Raw genomic sequence first — 26,561 nt, forward strand, 5'->3', positions numbered from 1 at the left:
AGAAGAGTAATGTGAGTCTACAAAAGAGAGCGATATGTATTTTTAAAGATCTGGTATGATTTATTGTTTGGACTAACGGGAGGCTGTCAAGGTTTTGGAAGTGATCCAACATAAAAAGAATTTGTAAATAAAAATAGAATAGAAAAAAAAAAATTACCAACCATGTGTGCAGATTTTTTTTTCTCTTATAACCACATCTATTACTTTGGCTCATACAATCAATATTATAACAGTAATGTTATGAATGCAGTTGATCATTTGACAAACCTTCACCCGAGTTCTCTATAAAAGGGAAAACAGCAGAGTTAACCTTCACGCAAAAGCTTGTTGCACAAAGAAACTCAACAAATTCACTTACTTAAATTTACTTACTCATCAATACAAAGCGTTAAATGAGAGAAAAGAAAACATACAAAATGTGATTTAAATTCATTCATGTTTAATAGACAACCTGTAGGCAGAGCATAGAGCGCATAAAGAAATGGACTAAGGGAGTGTGAATTTAAAATAAATAAATAAAAACTAACTATATAAAAACATCAGCATAGTGTAGTGGTTCAATACAAACATTTAAGAGTGGCAGCAGCAGTTAGAGAGGGGTAATGTCCAACGTAAAGTCAATTGAAGCCAGAGTCAGTAGGGCCGGAAGTGCCCCCATGCTCACTTCCTATTTAGAACGCGGTGGCTGGCAGGTCAGCTATGTCCATTTACAGCATGGATCTGTAATAAAACTGGATAAGGTACTTCCTCTCTGTCCCGGCTCGAGACCGACTAGTGGCCGCTCCAGGTACTGCAGCTCCTAGGAGCTTGGGCCCAGAAAGAATTCTCTCATAGAAGCACAATGCATTTTTTTTTAGAATTCAAACTGCCCATGTTTGGCTGACAGGGCATCCACAACTTTCACAAAGGTCGGATTTTGTCGGGATTATTTTCTATTTTCACAACATAAATGTTTTAAAAATTTTAAATCCTCAAACTGCCTAAAAGTTAACTTTGTAAGAATTAGCCTAGCCCCGCTCTGAGCCCGCTCTCAGCTGAGCCCACTCTTAGCCTGTATTAGCTCCACTCTAGCAGCTCTTTCTCTGATTGGTCTAAACTCTCCATACCGTGCATGTTAAAGACGTGCAGGCACTAGCCCTTATTGACGACGTAAATGCGTGAGTGAAAAATTAGTTTGGCCCATACGCCATTGAGCACAGGCTATTGAAAACAATTCATCTACCATCTTCTTCTTCTGATTATAGTTTTATGATTTCCATATAGTCGAAGAGGGAGAGTGACATTAGTTCTTGTTGATTTTATCCATGCATTGTTCTGGGCCAAAATATGTCTAAGCAACTTTGAGTAAGTTTAATAGTAAGTGCATCTACTCTGTTCTCATTAATAAACTCATCAAGGGGAATAATTACCGTATTTTCCGCACTATAGCCTCCTACCCCATCAAAAAACTACCGCGCACCCCGCAGTCCAGAGCACCCTATATACGAATTCACTTGGGTGTCCCACCACGACTTCAGTAAATTACAAAGCCGCACCACCTGCAGCGCACGCAAACACACACGGAGCAGACAGCGAAAATCACCCGCAGCCACACTCGTCACTCCACACGGACGAGGAATGGAACGGAGGAATGAACCGAAAAAGCGAGTGCAATGTGCCACTTCTAGCCACAACTGAACAACTGAGTCACTGCGAACACGCCAACAATCCAGCGGTCCCAGACAGCACCCTCCCTCCACGCCACAACTGAACAAAGCCCAGAGTCACCGTGAATGCGCCAAACAAAGTCCCACTGACCCATCCAACTGTTGTGTTTCATTTAAAGTCCAGTGCCTTTTATTTGTGAAAAAAGTACGAAAATAGACCATTTAATGACAGTGCGCCTTATAATCCAGAGCGCCTAATAGTGCAGAAAATATGGTAGGCTACATGAAGCAGGTCAATTGACTTCGCAGACAGAACTACAGAGCTGATTCTCTGCTGCTCATTCCACCTTAACTTTTGAATTCAGTAAGAACTAGAAAAGCACTCAGAGAGCGCAGACCTCCGCCAAGGACTACAGTCCCCCTCATATTAATTGTGTTTTCCATAAATATTTGTCTCGTATCTTTCAATTTGGAATATGAAAGAGGATCCAATTGTCCATCCCTGAGTCAAATTTCATGGGGTTTGGTCAATAATTAACTGAGATATTGAGAAACTAAATTTTTGGCCCCATTTACCACAATGTTAACTAAAATTTCAAAGTGATCCAGAATCCAGGATTTCTTCCGGATCACCCCCAAAATGAAATCAGTTCTTCCTTTTCACATTGTCAACAAATCCTGAAAATTTCATCAAAATCGGTCCATAACTTTTTGAGTTATGTTGCTAACAGACAAACAAACAAACAAACAAACAAACAGACAAACGCCGGCAAAAACATAACCTCCTTGGCGGAGGTAATAAACGGGTCAATTTTCAACATATGTGGCTATGTTTATCAAAGGACCACTGAAGTAAGTACTTAAAAAACTTTAAAAAGCCATTGTGATTTGCTTTTGTAGCCTTTCAGATTGCGATTTTCATGAGGAATCATCTTGCAACCCCAGTGCATTTTTTAACCAGTGACTTTTTTAGGTATTCACTCAGTTTCTTGCCATGCCTGATGCCAGTATATTGTGTTACTGCCAACTACCAAATGTGCAATGGAACAAAAAAATCCATTATGATCACATGAGGGCTATCTGATTTCATTTATTCCCTGTATTTATTCCCTGTAGCGTCAGTATTTCTCTCTAGTCCTCCATCACAGCTCGCCCTCTCCTCTTCAGTATCCATCATGCGTGTTTTGTGCCTCACTGGATGCTGCTGATGTGCCATAAACAAGAGGAAGAAGGTACCCCTCTGCTGCGGCACGTCACGCTTTCCTCTGACATGCAATTAATGCCTCTCCAGACTAGTTTTAATCTTTTCTTCTTTTCACACTTCACACCGCTTCCCATCACTTTGATTATATTTTCCATTTTCCAAATTTCCCATTGTCTGTTCTTTGCCCATGTTATTTTCTTGTGATTTTTATTGTGTTTATCCCTCGTGAGCTCTTTTTCTTCAATTATGATTTATGACCATCAAAGCAGAAAGAATATTTATGAAAAGAAGAAAGAATACAAGCTGTGTGCTGATGTGTCCACACAAACTGCAGGAAATTAAAGTTTGTGTGTCCTGTCACTGAATTTCTGGATAGTTATCATAGTTATTATTGGATAGTTATCACCAAGATATAAGTTTGGCGACTTATAGTTAAAGAATATGACTATATCACTCAAAGTCAATTGCAATAAGATCAATTTCATTTAAAGTTTAAAGGGGTACCACAAATGTTTTCAAAGACAAAGACAGAAAGACATTTAGTGGGGTTAATATCTATATATAGAGATTTTTTGGATAAACATAGGTGAAGGTTCATTCTGTCTACTTTTCAACTGTTAGCAGATTTTTTTTCATTACTGTTGTTTCATCTAACAGACTCGTTTGTTTATTTACCTTGACATGTTTGAACTACTTGGAAAGTAATTTGAAGAAGAGAAGACCAAATGAACCTTTTTGGTAACACAATTTCTTTCAGTTACACAGGAGAGTTTGTAGCTCTACATGTTTCAGCTACCCTCCTCAGATGCATTACAAGGTGGTGTTGTGCCATGCCTTTTTGGCGGACAGTTTAGGAAGCTTTTGTCCCTACTATCACGTTAAGCTGCCTTTTTTTGTCTGACTAAACCAGGACTGCGTATGCTGAAAGCAACAAGTACTACTACTGGTTCAGAGGCCATAATAGATCTCCTTAAAAACATACCTGGAGCTGTGTGTTTTGTTTCATTCACACATGATTGTGTAACTCTTTATTACCACATTTTTCATGGTTTGGGGGGTCCTGCGACTCCAGTGCGACTTATGTATTAAAATGTTTACACTGACAGCTGCGAGAGGGCACTCTAGGCTTGTGTGCCAGTATCTGCAGTATCTGCTACTACTATTACTCCTGTATCACTGTTACGTGGTGATCTCCTGTGCATGTCTCCTGCAGAAAGAGCCGCTGTTCTGTCTAGTATCAGGTCAGTTGATCGCATCATTACTTCTGTACCACTGAAAATTTTAAATTTAAACAAACTTATGAAGACAACTGAGAAGACAGAACACAAATGCTCCCAAAAAGAAAATCATATTTTGCAGATTACAAGCTGAAAGTAGCAAGATATGCAGCCGACGGTAATCAAGCAGCAGAAAGTTTGGATTGAGCAAGAAACTTGTGACAACAAGTCATTGGATGGATCGACAGTGACAACCAAAACCATCCTGTCGGGATTCAGAAAGAATGAAATAATTCTAACTGGAACAGAGGCTGAGTCTGATGACAGTTACGCACAAGAGGAAGCGGCAGTCCGTTTACCTCCAGAGGTCATGGAGTTGCTCAAAAGTGATACCGAGGATGAAGAATTCAGTGGATTTGGAGATGGATGGAGAGTTTGGTAAACTTGTTCTGTTGTTTATGTTATAGTTATCTGAAAAACTGTTCATATGTTACATTAACAGCCTGTTGTTCTCTATTTTATTGGTATCACTATAACTTGCCTTTTAAGTTGGTCTCTGATTTTATCAAATAAATTTCCCCCAAAAAGTGCGACTTTTTGACTGCTGCGAATTTTGGTCCAAAAAATACGGTATTAACCTCAACATCTCCAAAGCTCAAAACAGTCTGTGCCACCTTGGGAAGTCATGAAGTGGAACCTTTTATTCAGTAGAGATTGTGCATTCCAGAGCTGAAATTATCCAAATGATTCTAGTGAAGGTGTGTGGAGTTTAAAAATACAGTGGAGCACTTCCTGTATTACTGCATGGCATCCCAAACTAGAACAGTGTGTGGAAGTCAGCCTAAATATGCAAGGTTTGTGTGTTAAATATATCTGAATGAAACAAAACACAACTCCAGGTATATTTGTGATGAGGAAACAACATTATAAAATAGATCAGAAAACAGCGCAATATCTGGGCACTTTAAGCAGCCTGCAAGACACATCATAACAGCATCGCGTGAAGCTTGAAGGCTATTGAAGTCACTGAAACATGTAGAGCTCTTGTTTGACTAAAATAATCTTTGCTAACATCCTCATAAATATACAAAAAGGATGCCTAAGAGAATAGATCAAAATTACACTATATTACGTACTGCATTTTCCAAATAAAAGCCTAGATGTGGACAAATGGCACAGTGAATTGCATTGCTTTTATTTGGAACACAACATCTGAAAATGAACCGAAATACTCCAGCTTTATTCAAATTATTTAGTCCATTTAGATATTCCTTTTTTTAGTTGAAGGATTTTACGCTCCGGCCAATGAAAATTTATTGACTATCAGAGACTCTTGTGGCTCATATTCTAAATATTTCAGCACTTGGCTTATAAACGTTGTTCATCTTTTAGCTATTCCACAGTGTCCATTTTGTGCAACCCCATAAATGCATAACAGCTTGTACTTGAGTGTAGCTGTGTGCAGTATATTACATTCTGACAACTAGTAAAATAAAAAAAATGTTTACACTTTTTATGATTTCTTGTCCAGTTTTGAGTTCCTTGCTTAATTAAATCAATGATAAATGCTGCTTCCTCTGTTGCAAAAATCTATTTAATGATGCTGTTTGTTCAGGTAACATGGAAAAAAATAGTCAAAGTTGATGGATTATTTATGAATGATATTGAATTCTCTTATAACTATTTTATTTTTACGCTCAGGCTCTGGATTTCTCAACTAACCAGGTGTGGAATTGTGCATGCAAAACACTCATTTTATCATTATGTTTTGTGTTCACGGGTTGCAGGAGCATGGCAAAGCAAACAGATTCTTCTTTTGATTGCATCGACCTTTGCTGAATTATAGCGTGACCCTGGACTCCGATTACCTGGCGAATCACACACGCATTAAGCAGATGTTAGCCTGCCAGCACCGCAACAATGAGCACGCTGTGTCTGATTGAGCCTATTGTCCACACAATTCACAGCATGCATCCCCGGCGTTGCCCCACCGCGTGATGCTTTTGGAGATGGAGCATTGACCGGGGCTGCATTGTATTCTCTGACGGTGCTTTTCACACTACGCTCAATAGAACAAACATGAGTGGACAAAAGAGCAGGTTTCAGAGTGTAGTAGCATTTGACATTATATGGTAGTGAGCGATTCTTGTAGCCATAGGCGCCCTGGGGTAGACTGACAGATCCAAGGCCGTCAATCTCTGCCATTGACCACCCACACTTATATACCACATTCATGCTAAGCAAGGTGGGTGATGTGTCTTGCCTAAGGACACAACAATAAACTGCACTAGAGCCACTGTTGCTCCACCGTGGCACTCTGTATTCCCAACAGTTTTCATCCAAATACTACTGTATTTTTGGACTATAAGTTGCACTTTTTTCATAATTTGAGGGGTCCTGCGCCTTATACTTTGGTGCAACTTATATATTAAAATTTTCACACTGACAGCCGCGAGAGGGCTTGTATGCCAGTATCTGCTGCTACTATTCTGTACCAATGTCACTTCACGCTACTGCGCATGTCTCCTGCAGTAAGAGTCACTCTGCTGTTTGTATCATGTCAGTTGATCGCATCATTACTTCTGTACCACTGAAAAATTTTAATTTTAACAAATTTATATAGACAACTGAAGACTGAACACAAATGCCCCCAAAAAGAAAATCATATTTTGCAGATTACAAGCTGCAAGTAGCGAAATTTGCAGCCAAAAACGGTAATCCAGCAGCAGAAAGAAAGTCTGGAGTGAGTGAGAAACTTGTGACAACCGGGCGGGTGCACCATATAACTTTCCTGGAAGTCACTGGATGGATGGACAAAGCCTGGACCTCAATGACAACTGAAACCATCCTGTCGGGATTCAGAAAGGCCGGAATAATTCTAAGTGGAAGTGATGCTGAGTCTGACAACAGCTATGCAGAAGAGGAAGCGGCGCTCCATTTACGTCCCGAGGTCACGACGTTGCTCAAAAGTGACACCGAGGATTAAGAATTCAATGGATTTAGTGATTTGAAGCAAGATGGAGAGTTTGGTAAACTTGTTCTTTTATGTTGTTCATGCTATGGTTATCTGAACTGTTGATATGTTACGTTAACAGCCTCTTGATCGTTATTCTATTGTTATTATTATAAATTGCATTTAAAGATGAAATGTTGGTTCCTGGTCTCTGATTTTACAAATAAATCTCCCCCAAAAAGAGTGACTTATAGTCCAGTGCGACTTATATATGTCTTTTTCTTCTTCTTTATGCATTTTTTTTTGTCTGGTATGCATTTTTTGGCTTGTCCAAAAATACAGTAACTAAATTCAATACTGCTTATCTGAGATCAGTTGGGATCGGGCATTGACAAAGTGGTTTGAAGAGTCATGTTCAAGTATAGGATTATGTAAAATAGAAAGGTAGGCGGTGCCAACTAGCAATGTTTTTTTCACTCCATCTCTACTGTAGTGTGATCATTAATGTAACATAATCTGCCATAATGTAGAATGGGCAGTGGGCAAAGGGTTGAGTATCCAAACAAATACTGCCATTGTATCTCTGGACAAGACATTTTTCATAAGCAAGCATACATACTGTACCAAGGGTTGAATTGTCTGCAGGAATGCTCACAATACGTCATTTGGCAACCATTTCTGTTTGTGGAAAAACTCAACCCACTGGACCGCAATATTTATTAAATCAGTGCTTTAAATAGACCTTCAGTCCATGGCATTTCAATCACTTTTATAACAAAAAGTAATCTATTTTGATGGAAATGCCTAACTTGGCTGGCAAAACCCTACAAAAGTCAGTTCAGCTTAATGCAACATGTTTAAATATTCAGCACAGTATATTTGGAATACTCCCTTTTTCCTCAGGTTTGAAGCAATGGCAATATAGAGGATTTGCCAATATCCCAGAGCCCCGGCATTTATCTCTGTCTCCCTGTGCGAGTGTGTGTATTGCTCCTTGTGTCTTGGTCCACTGATCCGGCCCACAGCTCCAGAGTGGATGTAGTGCGTTATAAGATCAGGCATCAAAACAAGATAAAAGCCTCTTTCTGCTCCAGTGTCCAGCTGCTGACTGCCGGCGACCAAGCAAACACCGACCACAGATGTCTTAACTGCCTTTAACAGACTACATTTCCTGCCCTAAAATCACTTCTGTTTTTGCCCTTCAAACTGCAAATTTCTCGCTTCTGCACTAATGTGACCTTGTCTGAGAACTCCTTTTCCTTGTCTTTTTCCCCCCATGCTTTTATTTGATTTATTTTTATCTCAATATATCTCTTCAATATCTCTCCTTCCCTGGGGGAGTCGGGGGCTTGTTTGTCTGTTGCAATCAGCATCCTGCCAGCGCAAGAGAAAAGCTTGACTCACAGGCTCGGAAGCCAGCGGGAAATATCCAGAGAGAAAGCGCTTTTTGCATATCGAGCACATAAAACGCCGCAGACCAGGGATGCCTCTCTTCTTGGCTCTCGACTCATCGCCGACCCGTTCGCGATTCTTCCTGCTAAAAGGTGAAGCCAGGAGGGACCATGTCTTCCCTCGCAGTCCCCGGGGGGAGTGTTTGAGTGGGGTTTACGCAGCCAGCTCTCGCACCTAATCTTGCTCGGCTCACGGTGCCACAGGAGGCTTTGAAAAGTCGCTACATTTCAAATTGAGACATGAATCGAGGTGGTTCCTCCTGTCTGGGGCGACTGGGATTTGGCCCGCATCCCTCAAAGCTTTAATTAAAAGACTGAGATGATGTAGCAAAGAGATGAGAGAGCAAAGACTGGGGTCAAGCTGGCTAATCGCTCCTCCACAGAGAAACGACACAGGCTAATAAATAGAGAATATGTGAGGAGACAGGCTAAGTATTGAAGGAGACATTTGTAGAAGATGAAGATGTGTAGAAATAGTTTTAATTCATGTTGCTCCAAGGCGAATCAGCAAACCACATTTTACACAAAAACGATCAACAATGGCCTCATAGTGTTGACAGTAACTCAGTTGGTTGAGCATTTGTCAACTAATCCGAAGGTTGGAAGTTCGAATCTCGCTCTTGACATAAACATCACTGATTGAGCAGTCAGATCCACGATATGATTTCAGCTCCCACAGATGAATGCTGCTATTGTGTCCATGAGCAAGATGCTTAACTCGCCTCGCCCCTAGTGCCTGCATACACTGATGTATGAATGTATGTGTGTGTGAATGGGTGAGTGGTTCCTTGACGTAAAGCGTTTTGAGCGCTTTATAAAAATCTAAAAATTTTATGTAAACATGGTAGTTAGAAATAATTAGTCATAGGAATTTCTAACTATTTGCGATTTCAGAAAAAAAAGCACACATGATGATTAAAACTGCTAAGATCACGCCAAATACTGCAAGACAACAGTATTTGGTGTGACAACATTTTGGAACACATTTCCAGCATCTGTTGTCGCAGCACCTGTTGTTTATTTATATATCGGTTCATAATGGTAATTGAAAAGTGGATCCTCTTTTCAATTGGGAAAACAAAATGTGCGTACAAGCTCTTTATGTAGGACAACAATGGTGCACCTTTGCCATTTCTCAAATACTTACAAGACCAGCTACTGTAATATGATTGAGTGCAATGAAAAGCATTGTTAATGGTTCTAAGAATTGTAATCATAATGCACCATCGTTAATTTCCGTCAATGTTGCACAAACAACTTTTTACGTGATAAACAAGGCTATCTGAGGACCACATTAAGCATAGCAATAATGGCTTCTCTACACCCAGGAACTGACAGTTTGTTTTCAGCTTGAAAAATGAAAATACCATGATCGCACTTCTCCCAGACTCTCTTCTCCGCAGTTAATGAGCGGGCATAAACAGGTTTTAATGAGCACTGGCCTCACCTTTTCAAAGACGGGCTTGTTGTTATTCACGTCATCCACTCCTACGATGACCTGGGCCGTGGATGAGAGCGCCTGCGGTCCGCCCGAGGCATTGTCGTCGGTTGCCGTGACATTGAGGACATACTCCACCCCCTGCAGGCGCGGAGGAGGACTAGACCGCAGTCGGATCAGCCCTGGGATCAAAGACAAAAAACACGGTGGTCAGTTAACTCGGGCTTATCACAGCGAAGGTGCATGCGCTCGACCGGACTAATTATAAGATGAAGACAGTTTTCACACCTTCGCCGCTTCATCCTGCAAAGACAACTCTGGTTCATTAACCTGTTGCACCCGCCGCCCTTGAGAGAGGGTGGCAATCGAAAGTTGAGGCAAGTTCAGTCACAAGAATAAATGTATTTTCATTCAAGCCCACCCACCCGAGGTAGCATACGCCATTGGCTGTGTAAAACAAGATTTAAAACAAATCCAACTAAGATTTTTCTATTCACTATTCAATAGAAATGTGTGATGACCATGAGCGTTATCAGTCTAGATCCAAGATAAGATAAACCCTTTGTTGTCCCACAGCGGGGATGTCTGGTCATCACCTGCTTTGAAGTCATAAAGATTTTTTTTCTCTACTCCAGAGATAGATTGCGGTATATGGGATTCTAGACGAGTCTGTGTACACAGTATGGGCAATAACTGTAGGTTATGCTGATGGCCATTTATCAGTTTGGTCAGTGAAATATTTTATAGGCTGGTCTTACAGAGTTGGTGCCGAGAACATTTAACTTATCTGCTTTTTTTTTAACCTCTGAATCTAAGGTAATGTATATTTATGAAAATGTTGATATATTTGGTATTAAAGCATGTCTGGAAGGCATGAATCTGTAAGTTATATTAGATTTTACTGCTTTCAAATTAACTGTTAGGAGACCAGAAAGAGGGATCTTTCATGAGCTGGATGAGACTGTCAAGATCACTTCAGTGCCCACAGTGTGATCATGTTTAATAATGTATTTAGTGCATGAGTGCTGCCATTCTCTCACTCGGTTTCACGGTTTTAGCCAGCATTTGAGGCCGTGCGGTTTTATGGCATTGGTTGAGTGATCTGTCTCCATTCCAGCTTGAATTCCCTACTTCATCAGAGTAAAAAGAACTCTTTTTACCATAAAGTGGAAACATCAAAAAGTAATACAAAATCACCCCTTGATGAGTAGGCAAGTAAGCTTGAACAAGATAGTAAAATACAGAGCTCCTTTCATTCTCGTCTTCATGTTTATAACCACAACATCTCAGTTAGATAAAGACTTGCTTTAGTCTCTGTGTTCATTTTACACTATTTTTGATCTATGTTAGAATGTTGTTTTCCTCATCACAAACATACCTGGAGTTGTGTTTTGTTTCATTCACACAAATCCTGCATATTTAGGCTGAGTTCTTTTCTCAAACGGAAAACGCTCTGTTACACCTTGTGATGTCATATAGTGCAGGAAGTGCTCCACTCTGTTTTTAAATTTCATACACCTTCACTAGAATCATTTGGATAATTTCAGTCCTTGGAATTTCATATATCTACTAAACAAAAGATAAAAAAGTAACTGTTAGCCTGAAAACTACAGTTTCATGACATCACAAGGTGGAACAGAGCATTTTGAACTTTGGAGATGTAGACAGACTAATAATGGATTACTCAGACATGTGTGTATGAAACAAAATACAACTCCAGGTATGTTTTTGATGAGGTATATTATAGCATGTATTCAAGTTCACAAGAATCAATTTTACGTAATATAGGATCTTTAAGTATGACATAGACATAGAAGCGTTACACCTCCTATAAACCACTACTATGTTGTTTATGGCATTATCATCCCACCTACTGGCTCCCAAAAATCTCTCCAAAGAGCTTACTTCTCTTATAAAAAGCTGCACCTCACTTTTATAGTCTTAAAAATGCTAAAAAAATTTGTCATTTTAAACGGTTAGCAGTGGTCCAAAATTTGCATTCCAAGCACCTTAATTACCGTATTTTCCGGGCTATTATGCGCTCTGGATTATAAGACACTGTCATTAAATGGTCTATTTTCAATTTTTTTTCCCCAAAAAACCGCACGGGACTTTAAACGAAACACAACAGATGGGTCAGTCGGACTTTGTTTGGCGCGTTCACGATGACTCTCGGACTTTGTTCAATTGTGGCGCGTAGGGAGGGTGCTGTCTGGGACCGTTGGATTATTGGCGTGTTCGCAGTGACTTGGTTGTTCAGTTGTGGCAAGAAGTGGCACATTGGACTCGCTTTTTCGGTTCGTTCCTCCGTTCCATTCCTCATCGGCGTGGAGTGGTGAGTGTGGCTGCGGGTGTGTTTGGCTGTGTGGTCGCTGTCTGCTCTGTGCGTGTTTGCGATGCTGCGGCTTTGTAGTTTACTAAAGTCGTGTTGGGACACCCGAGTGGATTTGTGTATAGGGCGCTCTGGATTGCGGGGCGCGCAGTCGTTTTTTGATGGGGTTGGAGGCTTAAGAGTGCGTCTAATAGCACGGAAAATACGGTACTCAAACATGTGTGTATGAAACAAAAATACAGCTACAGGTATGTTTTTGATGAGGTATATTATAGCATGTATTCAAGTCCACAAGAATCAATTTTGCATAATATAGGATCTTTAAATATGACATAGACATAGAAACGTTACACCTTTGTTTATGGCATTATCAACCCACCAACTGGCTCCCAAAAATTCCCCAAAGAGCTTCTTTCTCTTATAAAAAGCTGCACTTCTCTTTTATAGTCTTAAAAATGCAAAAAAAAAAAAAAGTGTCATTTTAAACAGTTTGCAGTAGTCCAAAATTTGCATTCCAAGCACCTTAATAATTCACTGCGATGAGTTATAAGTTTTTGTACAACTTTCAAAGCGCACGGAGGAATTTATCCATCATGTTTATGCTAACATGCACTTACTGATTCTCGGATAACAAAACACTTTATAATTAGATGCAGCCAGCACCTCAAGATACACAATACATTCGTTCTGGGACAAGACATTTTGCTCAAATACACAGACATGGCCTTTATACTGCACAGTATACACTCCTTTGAACAATAGATTCCTCAAGAAATACTGGCAATAGTCCCAAAAATTCAACATGGACTTTCTTACTACTTCTGCTAGTTCTTTGCTAGAGGAAAGTTTTCATTAATCATGACTTGAAAACACATGAATAGTTAAAGTGATTGGTATTCCCTTTTAGTCTTGTCATTGGGGCATTCCATTTCATCTCTTCCTCTGTTCTGTCCTCCTCAGTGCGGTCTGGTGTGGGCGTCTCATCTGCATCCCACTGTTGGTGCTTTGAATGGCCATCCACACTCAGTATTCATCTGACCCTCTGCTTCTCCTGTGTTTACTGTGTGTGTGTGTGTGTGTGCGCGTGTGTGTGTGGGCTAGAGGAGCGGACACACTTATTACTCCGGCCTTATCTGTGCAGGCAGCGGGGAAAGGTGCCGTCTCTCTCGTGTGTTCGCTGCACGGTAGTCGATTGGAAAGGGGCTGAGACATCATGCACTGTAAGAAATATTTCGGTTGTTTGGCAATGATGGAGTTTTAATGCGTTTATAATCTTAACGTTGACTTGTTGTGCATTAAAGAAGACATAATATGCACGATCAACTTTAATAAGCCTTTAACCTTGTTGTAACAGTGTTCACTCATCATTAGATTACTGCAGTAAAATGCCACTATGAAGCGGCGGAGTCTCTCAGTTCTGCAGTTTTGAACAATATTTTGGTTTACAATGAAGGAAATGTTATCGAACTATCTACTCGTGTTATAGTTCTGCAATAAGTACTTCGAAAATCTAGGTGGCCAAAGCAAAAAAAACAGCAACTTTCAAACTGACTTTAGTATCAGAATGTATGAATGTCAACTTTGCATTCGTAAATGTCACTTGTTGTTATGATATACAGTATATTCCAAAAAAGTTGCAGATTGACAACATCCCACCCAGAGGTAAAATGTCAAAATTGATTTTATATAATACCCTCACTAAGTCAAATACCAGACAGAGACAGATGAACAGAATAAAATGGTAATTGTTAATATTTTCCACATAAACCTGTCTGATGGCAGAAAAATATTTAGATGGTGTATACGAATCTGTACATGACAACCAAAACCAAAAAGACAATCACTAGAGAGATGTCTTGCCCAAGGACACAACAGCAGGATGATCTAGCTCAGGGGTCACTAAACTTTTTTCTCTGGGGGCCACGTTATCGCTCCTGACGGTGATGGGGGCTGGGGTTGGGTCGGCCAAATAACATAACTGTATGACCCTGACAACTGAGATTATATGTTTTGAAAACCACCACACTTTCTTTACATATCAGACAAACTGCACAGTCCTTACACTGAACAAAAAAACAATTGGTTGTCCACTGTTCTTTGAAAACTATGCACTTTTCATACTTTATCATTTGCTATTTTGCTGTCCTTAACTGCACTACAGAACTCTGTGCTTGCATTGACTGTCACCGTTTGATCTCGAGTTTGTTTAGGTGATGAACAATTTGGCTGCAAATTCGGCGTCAAATGTAAATACGTCATATAATGATTTAAATATATATATATATATATATATATATATATATATATATATATATATATATATATATATATATATATATATATATATATATATACTTATAAATGCATATGATTTTTTTAATAGAAATTTTACAAAATACAAGATGCAGACGTGTTATTATTTGCCAAAAAGTTATTTCAAAAAATAGGCCATGGCGACTTTTGAGGATTGCCTGATAGTGCAAGGTCAAGTGGTGGGGGGCAGAGGGACTGGAGGGGCAGGCGGTCAAAGGGATGTGGAGGGCCGGAGTCGGCCCGTGGGCCTTAGTTTGATGACCCCTGATCTAGCTGAATTCAATTCTGTCAGCTGCACAAAGCACTTTTGTCCAGTTGACAGCATTTATTTTTTCCTTTGTTATGGATCAGATCTGGATGAGGGATTACACAGACATCTCACCTTGACATAAATATAAATAAAAGTAAAAAAAAAAGTAAAAATTGACTTTAAATAATACCCTCACTAATTCAAGTATCACAAACATCATTATATAAAAGAGTGAATATGTTTTAATAGATTTCAGCATTTAGTATAATTTCATGCGCGAGTGCATTTTTGAAATCACAAGAGCATAATTTAACATTACTTTAATGCATTTATCAAACCAAAACCAGATTACCAAACTAGGTACACATACGTTCCACACTGTACAAACAATTTGACATACTTTAGCCTGCAGCCATTTTCTTTCCTATGTAATTTACTGGTATGCTTTAGAACAGCATATGCGAGCCATGTCGCTTCTGCTTGCCTCTCAGTGTTACACAAGAGATGGAGCCTTGCCATAGAGTGGGCGTCTTTCCTCGAGGTGTTTGTCACAATGGCTCCTTGCTTCGGCACTGCTGTCCAATGGTTATGGCTAGTCGTAGGTGTCTCTGCGCTCTGTTTGTTGTTAGCATGCAAGTAAAGCAGAGCGATAAAAATAAACTTGAGAGGAAGACGAGGGCGCAATATAGAAGTAAAATTTGCATGTGTAGGGGGAGTAAGGGGAGATCAGCTACGCTTGAAGAGAAAAAAAAAAAAACATAACATAGAGTATTGTCACTGACTCTTGTGCATGTATTGCATAAACATGGGTAAAAATATTCGTAATCAGAACGCGCTGTTGCCGTGGTTTTTGATGAGCGTGATCACGTCTGGCATTGGAAATTCCTTTACTGTGACACAGAATGGCAGCTGGCGGTCTGCGAGTGAGTAAACTGAGAAGAACGCTGCAGAAGCATGAACAAGGATAATTAAGTTGAGTCTTGGCAATGCTCTGTTTCATTTTCCCACATTGCTACATATTGTTTTGTATGCAGTCAACTGGCGCGGCATCCAATTTGGTTTTACCTAGAGCTAATTATCGAAACAGAGGGAGTCTTTGGAGCTTTGTGTTTTTAGGTTTTTGTTCTTCTCTCATGTAAAAGCAATTGAACTAAAAAGTGAAATCTAATTGTGCATCCTGTCTAATTGTGCATTGAAATCATGCAATTGTCAATCTATCAGGAGATTTTTTGTTATCTGGTTTTATTGCTGCCACTATCAGGCATGGCATAGATAGATAGGCAGTTTGAGGAGAGTAACATCCCTCAGGACAAAAGACTTGTCCGTGTTATTATGTTATAGAGTTCGGGAACTGTGCAAACGAAGAAAGAAATCCGCATTGCAGTTCTTTGAAGCTCTTTGAAGTAAATATTTGGGAGCTTCAAAGAACTGCAGTGTGGATCTCTTTCTTCTTTTGCACAGTTTTTGTTTTTGGACCAGCACACAGTTGCAATTTTTGTTCAATGTGTATGTCTCTGTCAACTAATACAGTTTGGGAACACCAGAAAATGGCTGTTACCATGGAAATCCGCCATGTTTGTGGCAATAGTGCAAAAGTTATCTTATTTTAGCCAAAACAACAACAGAAAGTAAACCAAAGCACAGTGGACAACCTGGTAAACTGCTGGTGCAAAAAAAAAAATCTTATGTAATTTTTCCTAATGAGTATAACATAACACTATGAAGTTAATTAAACATTACATACAGTACATTGCAGTAGAACTACTGTACAGTTGCAGTTTATATGTGAAGTGTTTTAGTTCATTTGGCTCAATGATTCACAGTTCAGAATTTTTATTCAGTGAAAATAAGAACAGAGCTTTCTCAGGCTATTTTATATTTTATAATAGGGGAGTTACACTATCATATGATGATGATTTGATGATTTCTTCTGAGTCTCACTGCGTTCACACACCTGTGTCCGATGCTCTGCCTCCTCCAGCAGATAGTACGTAGCTCCTCCCACACTGCCCTGCTACAGTCTGTGACACACTGCACTCTCCCATCCTCTTTCTGGTCACTCAAACTATGTTCAATTACATAGAAATGTCTCAATGAACCGTTTTCTGAGTAAAACTTATGCTATAGATTCTGAGAAAAAGATTGTGTATGTCACAAGTCACGTTGCGAGTGACTACACGAGAGCATTTGATTAAAGCCGTGAAGCCAGAAGAGATTCTAAAGTATTTAAAAGTTCATATCTTTGTCATTCCTTGGTAAATGTAAAATAAAAAGTGACTGAAAGATAAACTCCATCTCTGTTAGAATATGTCAGCTGTTCCTGTAGAGCTGTTTTCTTGTTGCATCTGAGAAGGACACTGCAATAACTTTTTTCCTTTCGGACCAAAATAAATGACACCAGAGCGCTCATGGAGGGACACATGCATATCAAAACGTGTCTTCAACAAACATATGTATTGACTCGTGAGACCAGTATCAAACAATTCAATATTATATCGAATACCATTGTATCCCTAGTAAATACATCTATCATTCTAGAGTCAAAAAACATTTGAATGAACACTAATGTTTAGTATACAGCATCTTTAAAAGTCCATTGGTTTAACATTAGATTCGGTGTTGTATGACGTCACAATCCCGAGCTTTATATGCAACATTTTGATAACTTTTTCACATTCAAAAGTAAAAAAAAATATATGTGACAGTTACATCAATCACTGTTGAATTGGTTTATGTTGATTAAATATTGCTGTCAAATGCAAATAAATTAATTCCTGACCATTTTTTAATACAGTATTTCACTTAACTCATTCAAAATCGATTACACAGGAGATTACCAGTAGCGTGGCAAGCAGTGTTTTCCGTTCTAGGTGCAGTCCCCATTCGGAAATCTCCAAGCAACTGGTGTCAAGTGGTATTCATGCAATCAGTTCCAACCCAAACAACACATGTTACAATTAGCACTTGTGCAGCAAGTGCGCACTCCAGACCTAGTACACCTGTTGACGCACATTTGAGCTAGCTCTTGTGACGTGAAAAAACAAACAAAAACAATAAGAGACCTCTCATGCAATGTTCTGGGTCAGTTATAAACAATGCAGTGTTTTAACCAAGAATAACCTATGATTAGTATTTCAATACACAGGTGCAAGGATATTGTTGAAAGAAGAAATGAGGAGGCTGGTGTTTCTGCTGCTGAGATGACAAAGAATAGGTGAATCTGTATGAAGGTAAGAAGTGTAACTAGCTGAATTTACACATTTTATTTAGCTTTTATTTTTTTACTAGTGTTTCTATTGCCCAAAAATACAATTATTCTCTTTGTGAATAGGGGTGACTCTCCCTAGATCTGACCTGTAATGTAGGCTGTAGTTGTCTCCCATGTCTCCCTTCGCTTCTTATATGTTTTAGAACTAGTTTAGTCCTATTGTAGAACAGATTTGAACTGGTTTAGTCTTTTTTGTAAACCTTGAAGATCTGTCAGAACTCATTAAATATTTTCTTGAAGGTGTGGCACTATCTTCTTGTTCTTTTGTGTTTTTTGTTGCAAGTGTTGGAACCTACATTAGAAAAGTTACATACTACATGCAGTATTTAAGCCATATTTTGGGGGAGGATGTTTAAGAACTCCTGGTCCAGAAGACTCAATAGTTTGTTTAATATATTCGTGTAACGTCCATCTTTTTCACCTACTCTCGTGGACACCTGACTTTTCTTGGAAAGGCAATTTGCACATTTCCTAAGATGGCTGTGGCCTAGCTGTTCATGCAATGTTTCATTATCTAAACCCAAATGGACTATTGTATAATGTGGGTCTGGAGGCTAATAGAGGCCGAATCACAGAATGGGCCAACACAAGATTGTGATAAAAAAGACAATCAGGAATAGAAATGAGAACAATTGTAGATGGCATAAAAACCAAACCTGTTTAGAATGATAACAATGGAAGGGATGTGATTTAAACACAACAGAAGGCATTGCCACATGTGTTTGTGCTTGGGCGAGGTTTCTCAAAATGGGGTAATGCACGTGTGCTTCTTCATAGTCAGAAATGCATTGATTGTACTGTGGTCCTTGCATGACAAAAGAAATATTTAAAAAGTAGCATTAGAAGTGGCATTACAATTTTTAATCATTGAATCTCTTTTCACTTCTTTTAAACTGTATTATTAAAGAATCTATCTCTATTTTATTTCTTTGTCTGGCTGCAGTATGGCATTAAAGTTATGAAGAGAAGCAGGTTACGCCAGCAGGCCGAGTTACCACTCATGAAGTCATATTTCTAATTAGCATTTAAAAACCTGCGATTAGACAAATGTGAGAAAGAAATGTTTAATGTCATACTGGCACATTCCAAGCAAAGCATACACATGTCCATGGAAACAAACAGGTAGCAAACCCTCCACCAGACTTTACACAATGGACCTTCATAATTAATTCTAAAAAATATATATATGCATTATTATGTTTAACTTTGCACATAATTCCAAGCACAAAGCATCTTTGCTCTCTATGTTTTGTAGTTTGATGTTGTAAATAAATATATTACATTGTAAAGGCATCGACACATTGACTTCTAGTAGATTTTCACTGTCTTAAAAATGTGTTAGATGTTAAATGGTTTGCAGGGGTTGAAGGTTATTCCTTTCGTATCTTATGCATTCCAAACATTATTCATCGCAATAAGTTTATAATGTTTTTCACAGCTCTCCAGTGTAGCCTGTTAACGCGCACTTCATGATTATCGGAAAATAAAATGCTTTATAATTACATGCAGACACCATGCAGACTTATATTTACTCAATGCTTCTCAATTATTTTCTGTCACGCCCCCCTTGGAAGAAGAAAACATTTTGTGCCCCCCACTCCACAGAACCACTACCAAATGTGGACAAAGCACACCCTCGCCTTCAGTCGCCTACATACAAGAGCAAAAGTTTAAGTCTCATCTCCAAAGTGACTCGGAACACACGCAGCATGTGTCTGTCCGTATTCCGCACTGCGTTCACCTGCGTCATGAGGCGGTCCGCTCCCGTGTCCTCCTCGTCTTTAAAGATGATTCGTGATCTGTGTTGTAGTTGGCAGTATCAGTTCCTCTGCTATCTGGGACGCCACCTAATATGATGTTAACGGTGCTCACTGGTTTACTGAAGTAGCATTCACAAAGCAGGATGATTGTTGGCAATATTCGGCAAAACTCAAGCGACTTATCAGTGTGATTGGGGTGTAATGTCTTTAAGCGACGCCACAGTTTATTTGGCTTCATACAGTACTGTCCGCTGCCAACATTTTTAGGCACAGTAAACACAGCAGTCTTTCCTCGTTTTCCACCGTAGTGAAGCCGAGCGCCACATACGCTTTACATACATTTGTTCTCTGCACTTCATATCTCCTGCTCTGTGCGTTGTGTGCGTACGCTCCTTGCAAAAAAAAAAAAAACATGAAAAAACTTGACACTGTAGCGCTTATACTCCCTGCTCACACTGTGACAATGAGAGCGTCACTGCCAACTACTGGAGTGGATGTGCAATTACACTTTATTCTGGTACGACAAAAAAAAAAAAAAAAACGAGGTCACAGCTGCTTATACAATACAGCTGTACTGGTGCGAGAATATTTCTGCTCAAATGCATGGGAAAAATTGAGTACGGGCCCTTTAACTGAATACAACATGTGTAATTAAAACTTTAGAAAAAATTCTAAAGACATATTAAGACTGCACTTATAGTTAGTAGTAAAGGTCAACCTATTCTCTCTCTGTCCACCTGCACCTCCACTGCTCTAATGTGCGGCAGGGACTGGGGACCGTACTCAGCCTTAATGACCTGAGACAGAAGGCTAGATAAATGTGACCAGCGGTGGGCAGGCACACGGAGCCCATGGACCCTTCACTATGATACTTACTTATCCAGGGGGCACTGCTCTGTCCTATCACTGTCTCTGCTTTGGTTTGCTCGGTCCAAATATCTAATAGAGCCTAAAAGCTTTGGATGAGTGAGGCATATGGTGTTAAAGTGGTAAAAATGGGGCTCTGGAAAGGTTTTCCGGACATTTTAAGAACAAAACATGCTGTGAGTGTCTGCTCTAATGTACAAGATGTGTGTGTCCCTGTGGTATTGGTCATTGGTTTATGGGCTCGCTGAGGGTGGAAGAAAATGGCTGGAATAATAACATTAGCGCATATGGATTCAGGTAGAAAATATACTTGTCAGATTTAATATCATCTATGGTTGGTGGTTGTTTGTATTAGTTTTTCCAGCCGGGCATTATCAACTGTCATTTTCGTTGTAATGTGATTTTAAGTAATGCGCATAAGCTGTCTCCATTTTTCAGAAAGGAATCAAACTTACAAGTGCACTGTGTAACTTTTTGGTGGGGGGTCTGTCACCTGCTTGTTTCTATGGTTTGAATGTTCCACAGTATGACATTAAACAGTTACATTTATTCAATTAGGTGGTCTTATAGCTCAAAAATACTTATAAAAATAGGTGTTCTGACTGGGAGTGGGGTTGACTCTCCACAGATGATGTATGATAGTACATGGAGAAAAGCATTTGATGGACCCTCCACCAGAAAATTTACATAATGCACTTTTAAGCTGTGCTACTTAAAATCTACTAATATAAGAGTAATTCTACAAAATCTACATGAGTTAAGTCCTCGTGTATGGATTTGTATTCCAGTTTTATAACAGCCAAACATTAATTATATGGGAATATGAACATTCTTTGTACACAGGCTGCTCTAAATGGCACCATCATCTTAGGCTACGTTCAGACTGAAGGGCTTAATTTTTTGTGAAATCAGATTTTTTTGGGAGGTCGTTCACATTTCCAGTTAAATGTGATTTGTATGTGATCTCCATTGTGAACTTTAAACGTCCCCAAAGTGGCCTGCATGTGCATTGGAGGACACAACAACATCACATGCAGCGAACATGCTCGGTTTTTATGGAAGTAGCTGAAACATGGAGCATTGAGCACTTGGCCATTTTAAAGTTGCTGTCAACAACAGCTTATTGGTTTTAAGGAGGAGATTGCGAAGAGTAAGGTTTTTTGCCGTGAGGTTTTGTGGGGCAGCGGCAGCAACATCCATAGAAAGGAACGTGTGAGTGCGGAGTCACAGCCAAAAGTAGTGGGATTGATATGTGCTTCCTGGTCTGCCTACGTTTGTTGCTTGTTGATGACGTATAGGTTGGCTGAATGTGACCTGTCCATTCAGACTGAAGTCGCATGTCAAAAGATGAGTTATGTATCGGCTTTAGGACCACATATCCAAGTGGCCTGGGTCGCATTTGAACAAAATCAGATCAGAGTTGTTCAGACTGTCATTAAAAGATCAGATACAGGTCACACAGGGGCAAAAAAAAAATTGATTTGGTAGCTTTAGACTAGCTTGCTGAAAATATGTTTTTGAAGGAGACATATGCAAAATGAAGTTGTAACATATAAACTGTATATACATGTTTTAGTAAACATGTATTGACCTACATTCAAGGCAGAAATACTTAAAGAAAATCAGTTGTCACCAATCACCAACATGTCTATACTTATGAAAAATGTAGAGAAAAAACCGGTTCACATACAAATGTTGACAGATGTTGCATAGCATTTCTTAAACGTTGGGCTTCCATCATCTTCTTGTTTCAGTGGATATGTCATTGCACTGCTTTGAATGTTCCACAATACAACATTAAGCAGATTTACCTTACACATATTCAGTTACAGGCGGTTTTAAAGCTCAAAATACCTAGCTCAAAATACCAAGCATTCAGACTGTGAGCGGGGTTGCCTCTTCTCAGATTTGACCTGTAACTTGGCCTGGTTTGGCTTGCATGAATTTAGAAAGTTTGAATACCATACTGTGAAACATTTCAGACAAAGCAATAACATCTCTTTGGAGAGAAGCATTTGACACATCCTCCACCAGAAAAGTTACACAAGAAAAACAAAAATGAGTTAAATTGCAAAAACAGATTCTGCTTACTACAGTGACATGACAATGAAAATCAGTTCTGAACATGAAGTAAACTGACCTGTTTCTATAATAAAGTCATTTTCGATCACTATTGCAGTTTGTGATTATTGCAAAATACCAGAAAGTGTAACTATGATTCAGTGGAGTAACATAGTTTAACGCAGTGTTCATCTGGAGTGAGTATTTGAGATATGTGCTGATGCAATAACAGGAATGGACACACATCCTTTAGGGTCCATAGCAGTAACAGTACATGGACAGTGTGGGAGAAAACAGCTGAACAAGATATGGCTGGAAGTAGGATGACAGCTTCATAAACAAAGACAGATACAGGAAAGAGATGTATAAGGAAAACATGTCCGAAATGACAGCATGACAAAAGAGAAGAGAAACTAGTATGAACACGATGAGTAAGAGACGAGCCGCCAAAGGGTCTCTGCAAGAATTAGACCAAAACAATAGTCGGTTACATAACGTGGGATCAAGCAGAGGTCAGCACATCAGGCCATGCAGAGAAGATGTGAGGCCTGGCAGGGGGCATGCTGTGTAATAGAAATACACATTGTTGCAGCGGGAGGTTGGTTAAGGGCATGGAACTTAATTTGGAGGAATCTGTTTGAAACTTATTCTGTAGTTTTTCATCATGTAGTCTCATTTAAAAATAAGTGTTTTATGTGTAAAAAACAGACTGTATAAAGAAGTGGACTAAGTGACAGTGACAAAACCCACAGCGTTCGGCTCCAGTCAAATGAAGCTCATTGAGGTTACAGTGAAGGTTGTATCAAGAAATAAAGTGTCGTGAGTGTACCACATGCAATTATTAAATACTGGACTTACATATTTGTTTAAATATTGTTAATGAAGTCACACAATTAGTGTTTAACTACTGAAATCTGATATATGTGTTTAAAGATACTGCTGTGAAGGTTGTGTCTTTTTAAGGACATTCTTTACAGAGCAGCTGATGTGGGGTCATCCTGGCTGGCACCAAGCCTAAATAGACCATGCCTACAATTGAATCTGGTGGTCACCCCCATAAACGGAGAGGCTTCAGGGAGGATCCAAGGCTTGTACCTGCTCAACATATCATTTGCATATTCATACTGATGTTTTATATTTCTGGGTGGAGGTGGTTCAGACCGCCTGATGTAAGTCCTGTGTAGGTGTAGGCCATCAGGGACAGTGATTTGACCCAGAGCTCTGTATTAGAATTGTATTGAATAGGGAATAAACTTTTGTAATTTTAATCGATCGATTCCAGTCATCATTTTCCACAGAACATGCTAACAACAGTTATGGGGCGAATGTGGAGCAGAGTTCCATTTTAGGAATAGGAATTAATTTACTGACAAAATAGTGAAATATAAAGACCAGGATCATGTTTAGAGGGTTAATACAAATATTTTAAGACCAAGATGAGGAGCCTGACAGCAGCAGTTACAGTGAGAGGGGCAACAGTTTTTCAATACAGAGTTGATGGAGCTGGAAGCGCACCCATACTCACTTCCTATTTGGATCTTAACTGTTATTTATTCTTGTCCATATGCTGCACTCTACACAACCACAGTCAGAGCCATCGTTTTATTCTGCTGGCACAGTGCTGTGGTAGTTTTTAAGTCTATTGTAAGTCTTTATAGTATAATTGATCTTTATTTTGATTGCATTTCTTACTCTCACACCGTTCTTGAACTTTGCATTGCAACATTGTAATTTCATCTTGGATGCCTCCCTAGAGAGGTACACTGTGCTGTTCTCTGCTGACAAGTAAAGACTTTGAATAAGATTGATTATGCAACTCCGAAACTATTTGAACGGTGTGTGAGAACCCTGGAAGAGCTATTTAAATGAATAATTTTTTGATTTATGAATACAGTATGTGTATTAATAAGGTTTCAGGCACAGCTATTTTTTTTTATTTTTTTTTAACAATTCATACATTTTGCTCATAATACTTTTTTTTTTAACTGAAGCTGGAGGAGGAGAGAAAATGGGAGAGATTTAACTTTTCGGATGCAAAATTCATCATTGGAAAGACCTAAACCATGTAAAATAGGGTAATCTTTTAACGTGATCTCATCATGATCTGTAGAATGGTACTGATCCTGACAGCTTGTGCTAATAATGAACAAAAGTAGGACACATTTCTCTATAGAAACTGTCAACTCTTCATTGAAGGTATTTAGCATGGAACTATACCGTACGGAGATCATTAACTTTTACATTTTGTTCATTGCATAATCACAATACTGATCTATAATGCCTTAATAATACAAACAGATCAAAATAGATCCACTGATTTTCTGCACAAAACCAACTATAGAACTAATGAAGGATTTTTATTATTACTGACAAACATGACATTTTTGAACAAGACCTGCAGTCAGATTTTTTGGAATAATCACAAGATAAGTACAAAAACAAGCCAAAACAAAAGGGTGTAGACCTGTAGATGTGCATTCAACCATCAAATAGAGAACAATAACGGTTTACTCAAATGGGCATGAATCAAATACAATACAGCGTTAGTAAGTTAATGATGAGGGGTCACTGTTATAGAGTGGTTAAACATAGACATAGGTGAACTTTATACATATTAACAAACAGAAAAAATATAAATTGTGATAACTGATTTTAAATAAGTAGCAACTATAGCTACTGGTGTCAAGTCATGATTTGATAAATGAGTAAGTAAAAATAAAATATAGAAATAAAAATATATCTCAGCTATATACAAGATGTCAGGGAAAAACAGTGCAACAATTATATGATTGACAGAATATAAAGTCTTATAAAAGTTGACTTAATATGCTATCTTGAACTCAAGTAATTCCTACAAAACCAAGTCTTTCATCCAACAAAGTCTATAACAAATCATTCCACACTACAAAGTTTAAAGTCTCCTCTTCTATCTCTTTTATGCCATAATTTATTTATCCAAAACTCTACTACATTTTAGTGAACACATTGTACAGATTCACACCCTCGATGTAAAGAAGAACTTTCCGTTCAAACAGCATAAAACTTAGAGCGAAGCAGCTTGTTTATTGGTAGCCGCATCACCCCAGAGCTGTCAGAAAATAGTCCCTCCTCTCCACTGCGCCCGTGCGTCTGTATTTATGGGTTTTAATAGGAAGAGCGCGATCATCATATTGACCGTCCGGCTACGCTCCTAATGGCCGCTTTAAATCTTATGGAAACATATTGTATTCTGCGGTGAGTTACAGTCAAATTAACATGGGGAGGAAGGCCAGAAGGGATGGACCAGTGGCGGAGGGAGGAAAACAATTGCATGAATGATTGTCAGACACTGAGGATGAGCTGCGGAGAGGCGCACAGCTACCAGAACAGAGCCCAGGCAATAAAGGCTTTCATCAACAGCGGGGAGATAGGGTAGACGCGATCCATTGTGCTCGCCTTCCATTATAGGAATCATAAAACAGGTTTAATGACCAAATATTGGCCTCTTTCAGACAAGATATTGGATCATATTACAAGCATTGTGCCGTGATACTTTGGCTCACTGTAGACAAATGGCAGAGGCCCCTGCGCATCTGTATTAGGGGAAATATTACACGAACATCCAGGGCTCGCGGTGACTAGATGAAATTATCAAGCGGATTGTGTTGTCTAATGGTGGTAGTGACAAAGTGAAGATTGAGTGGTTTTCAAATTCATCTAAAATACTTTTTAGCATCCTCCGAGCGTGATCTTGGTCAGTGGAGTTCAGGCTGTGGTGTATGCCTGGCCAGCCGGAACCACGTTCTCTAATAAAACTTTACA

General features: G+C 39.2%; 1 protein-coding gene across 1 annotated transcript in view; it reads right to left on the bottom strand.

The window, feature by feature from the left end:
- The window catches only part of si:ch211-186j3.6 (neural-cadherin), a 545,061-nt gene that overhangs the window by 265,778 nt on the left and 252,722 nt on the right, over nt 1-26,561 (bottom strand). The window contains 1 exon segment of the mRNA XM_055154596.1: nt 9,919-10,091. Coding sequence (XP_055010571.1) covers nt 9,919-10,091 — 173 coding nt within the window.

Source organism: Boleophthalmus pectinirostris, unplaced genomic scaffold, assembly GCF_026225935.1.
Source record: "Boleophthalmus pectinirostris isolate CB_2022bp ecotype Guang Dong unplaced genomic scaffold, ASM2622593v1 HiC_scaffold_19, whole genome shotgun sequence".
NCBI classification, from domain to species: domain Eukaryota; kingdom Metazoa; phylum Chordata; class Actinopteri; order Gobiiformes; family Gobiidae; genus Boleophthalmus; species Boleophthalmus pectinirostris.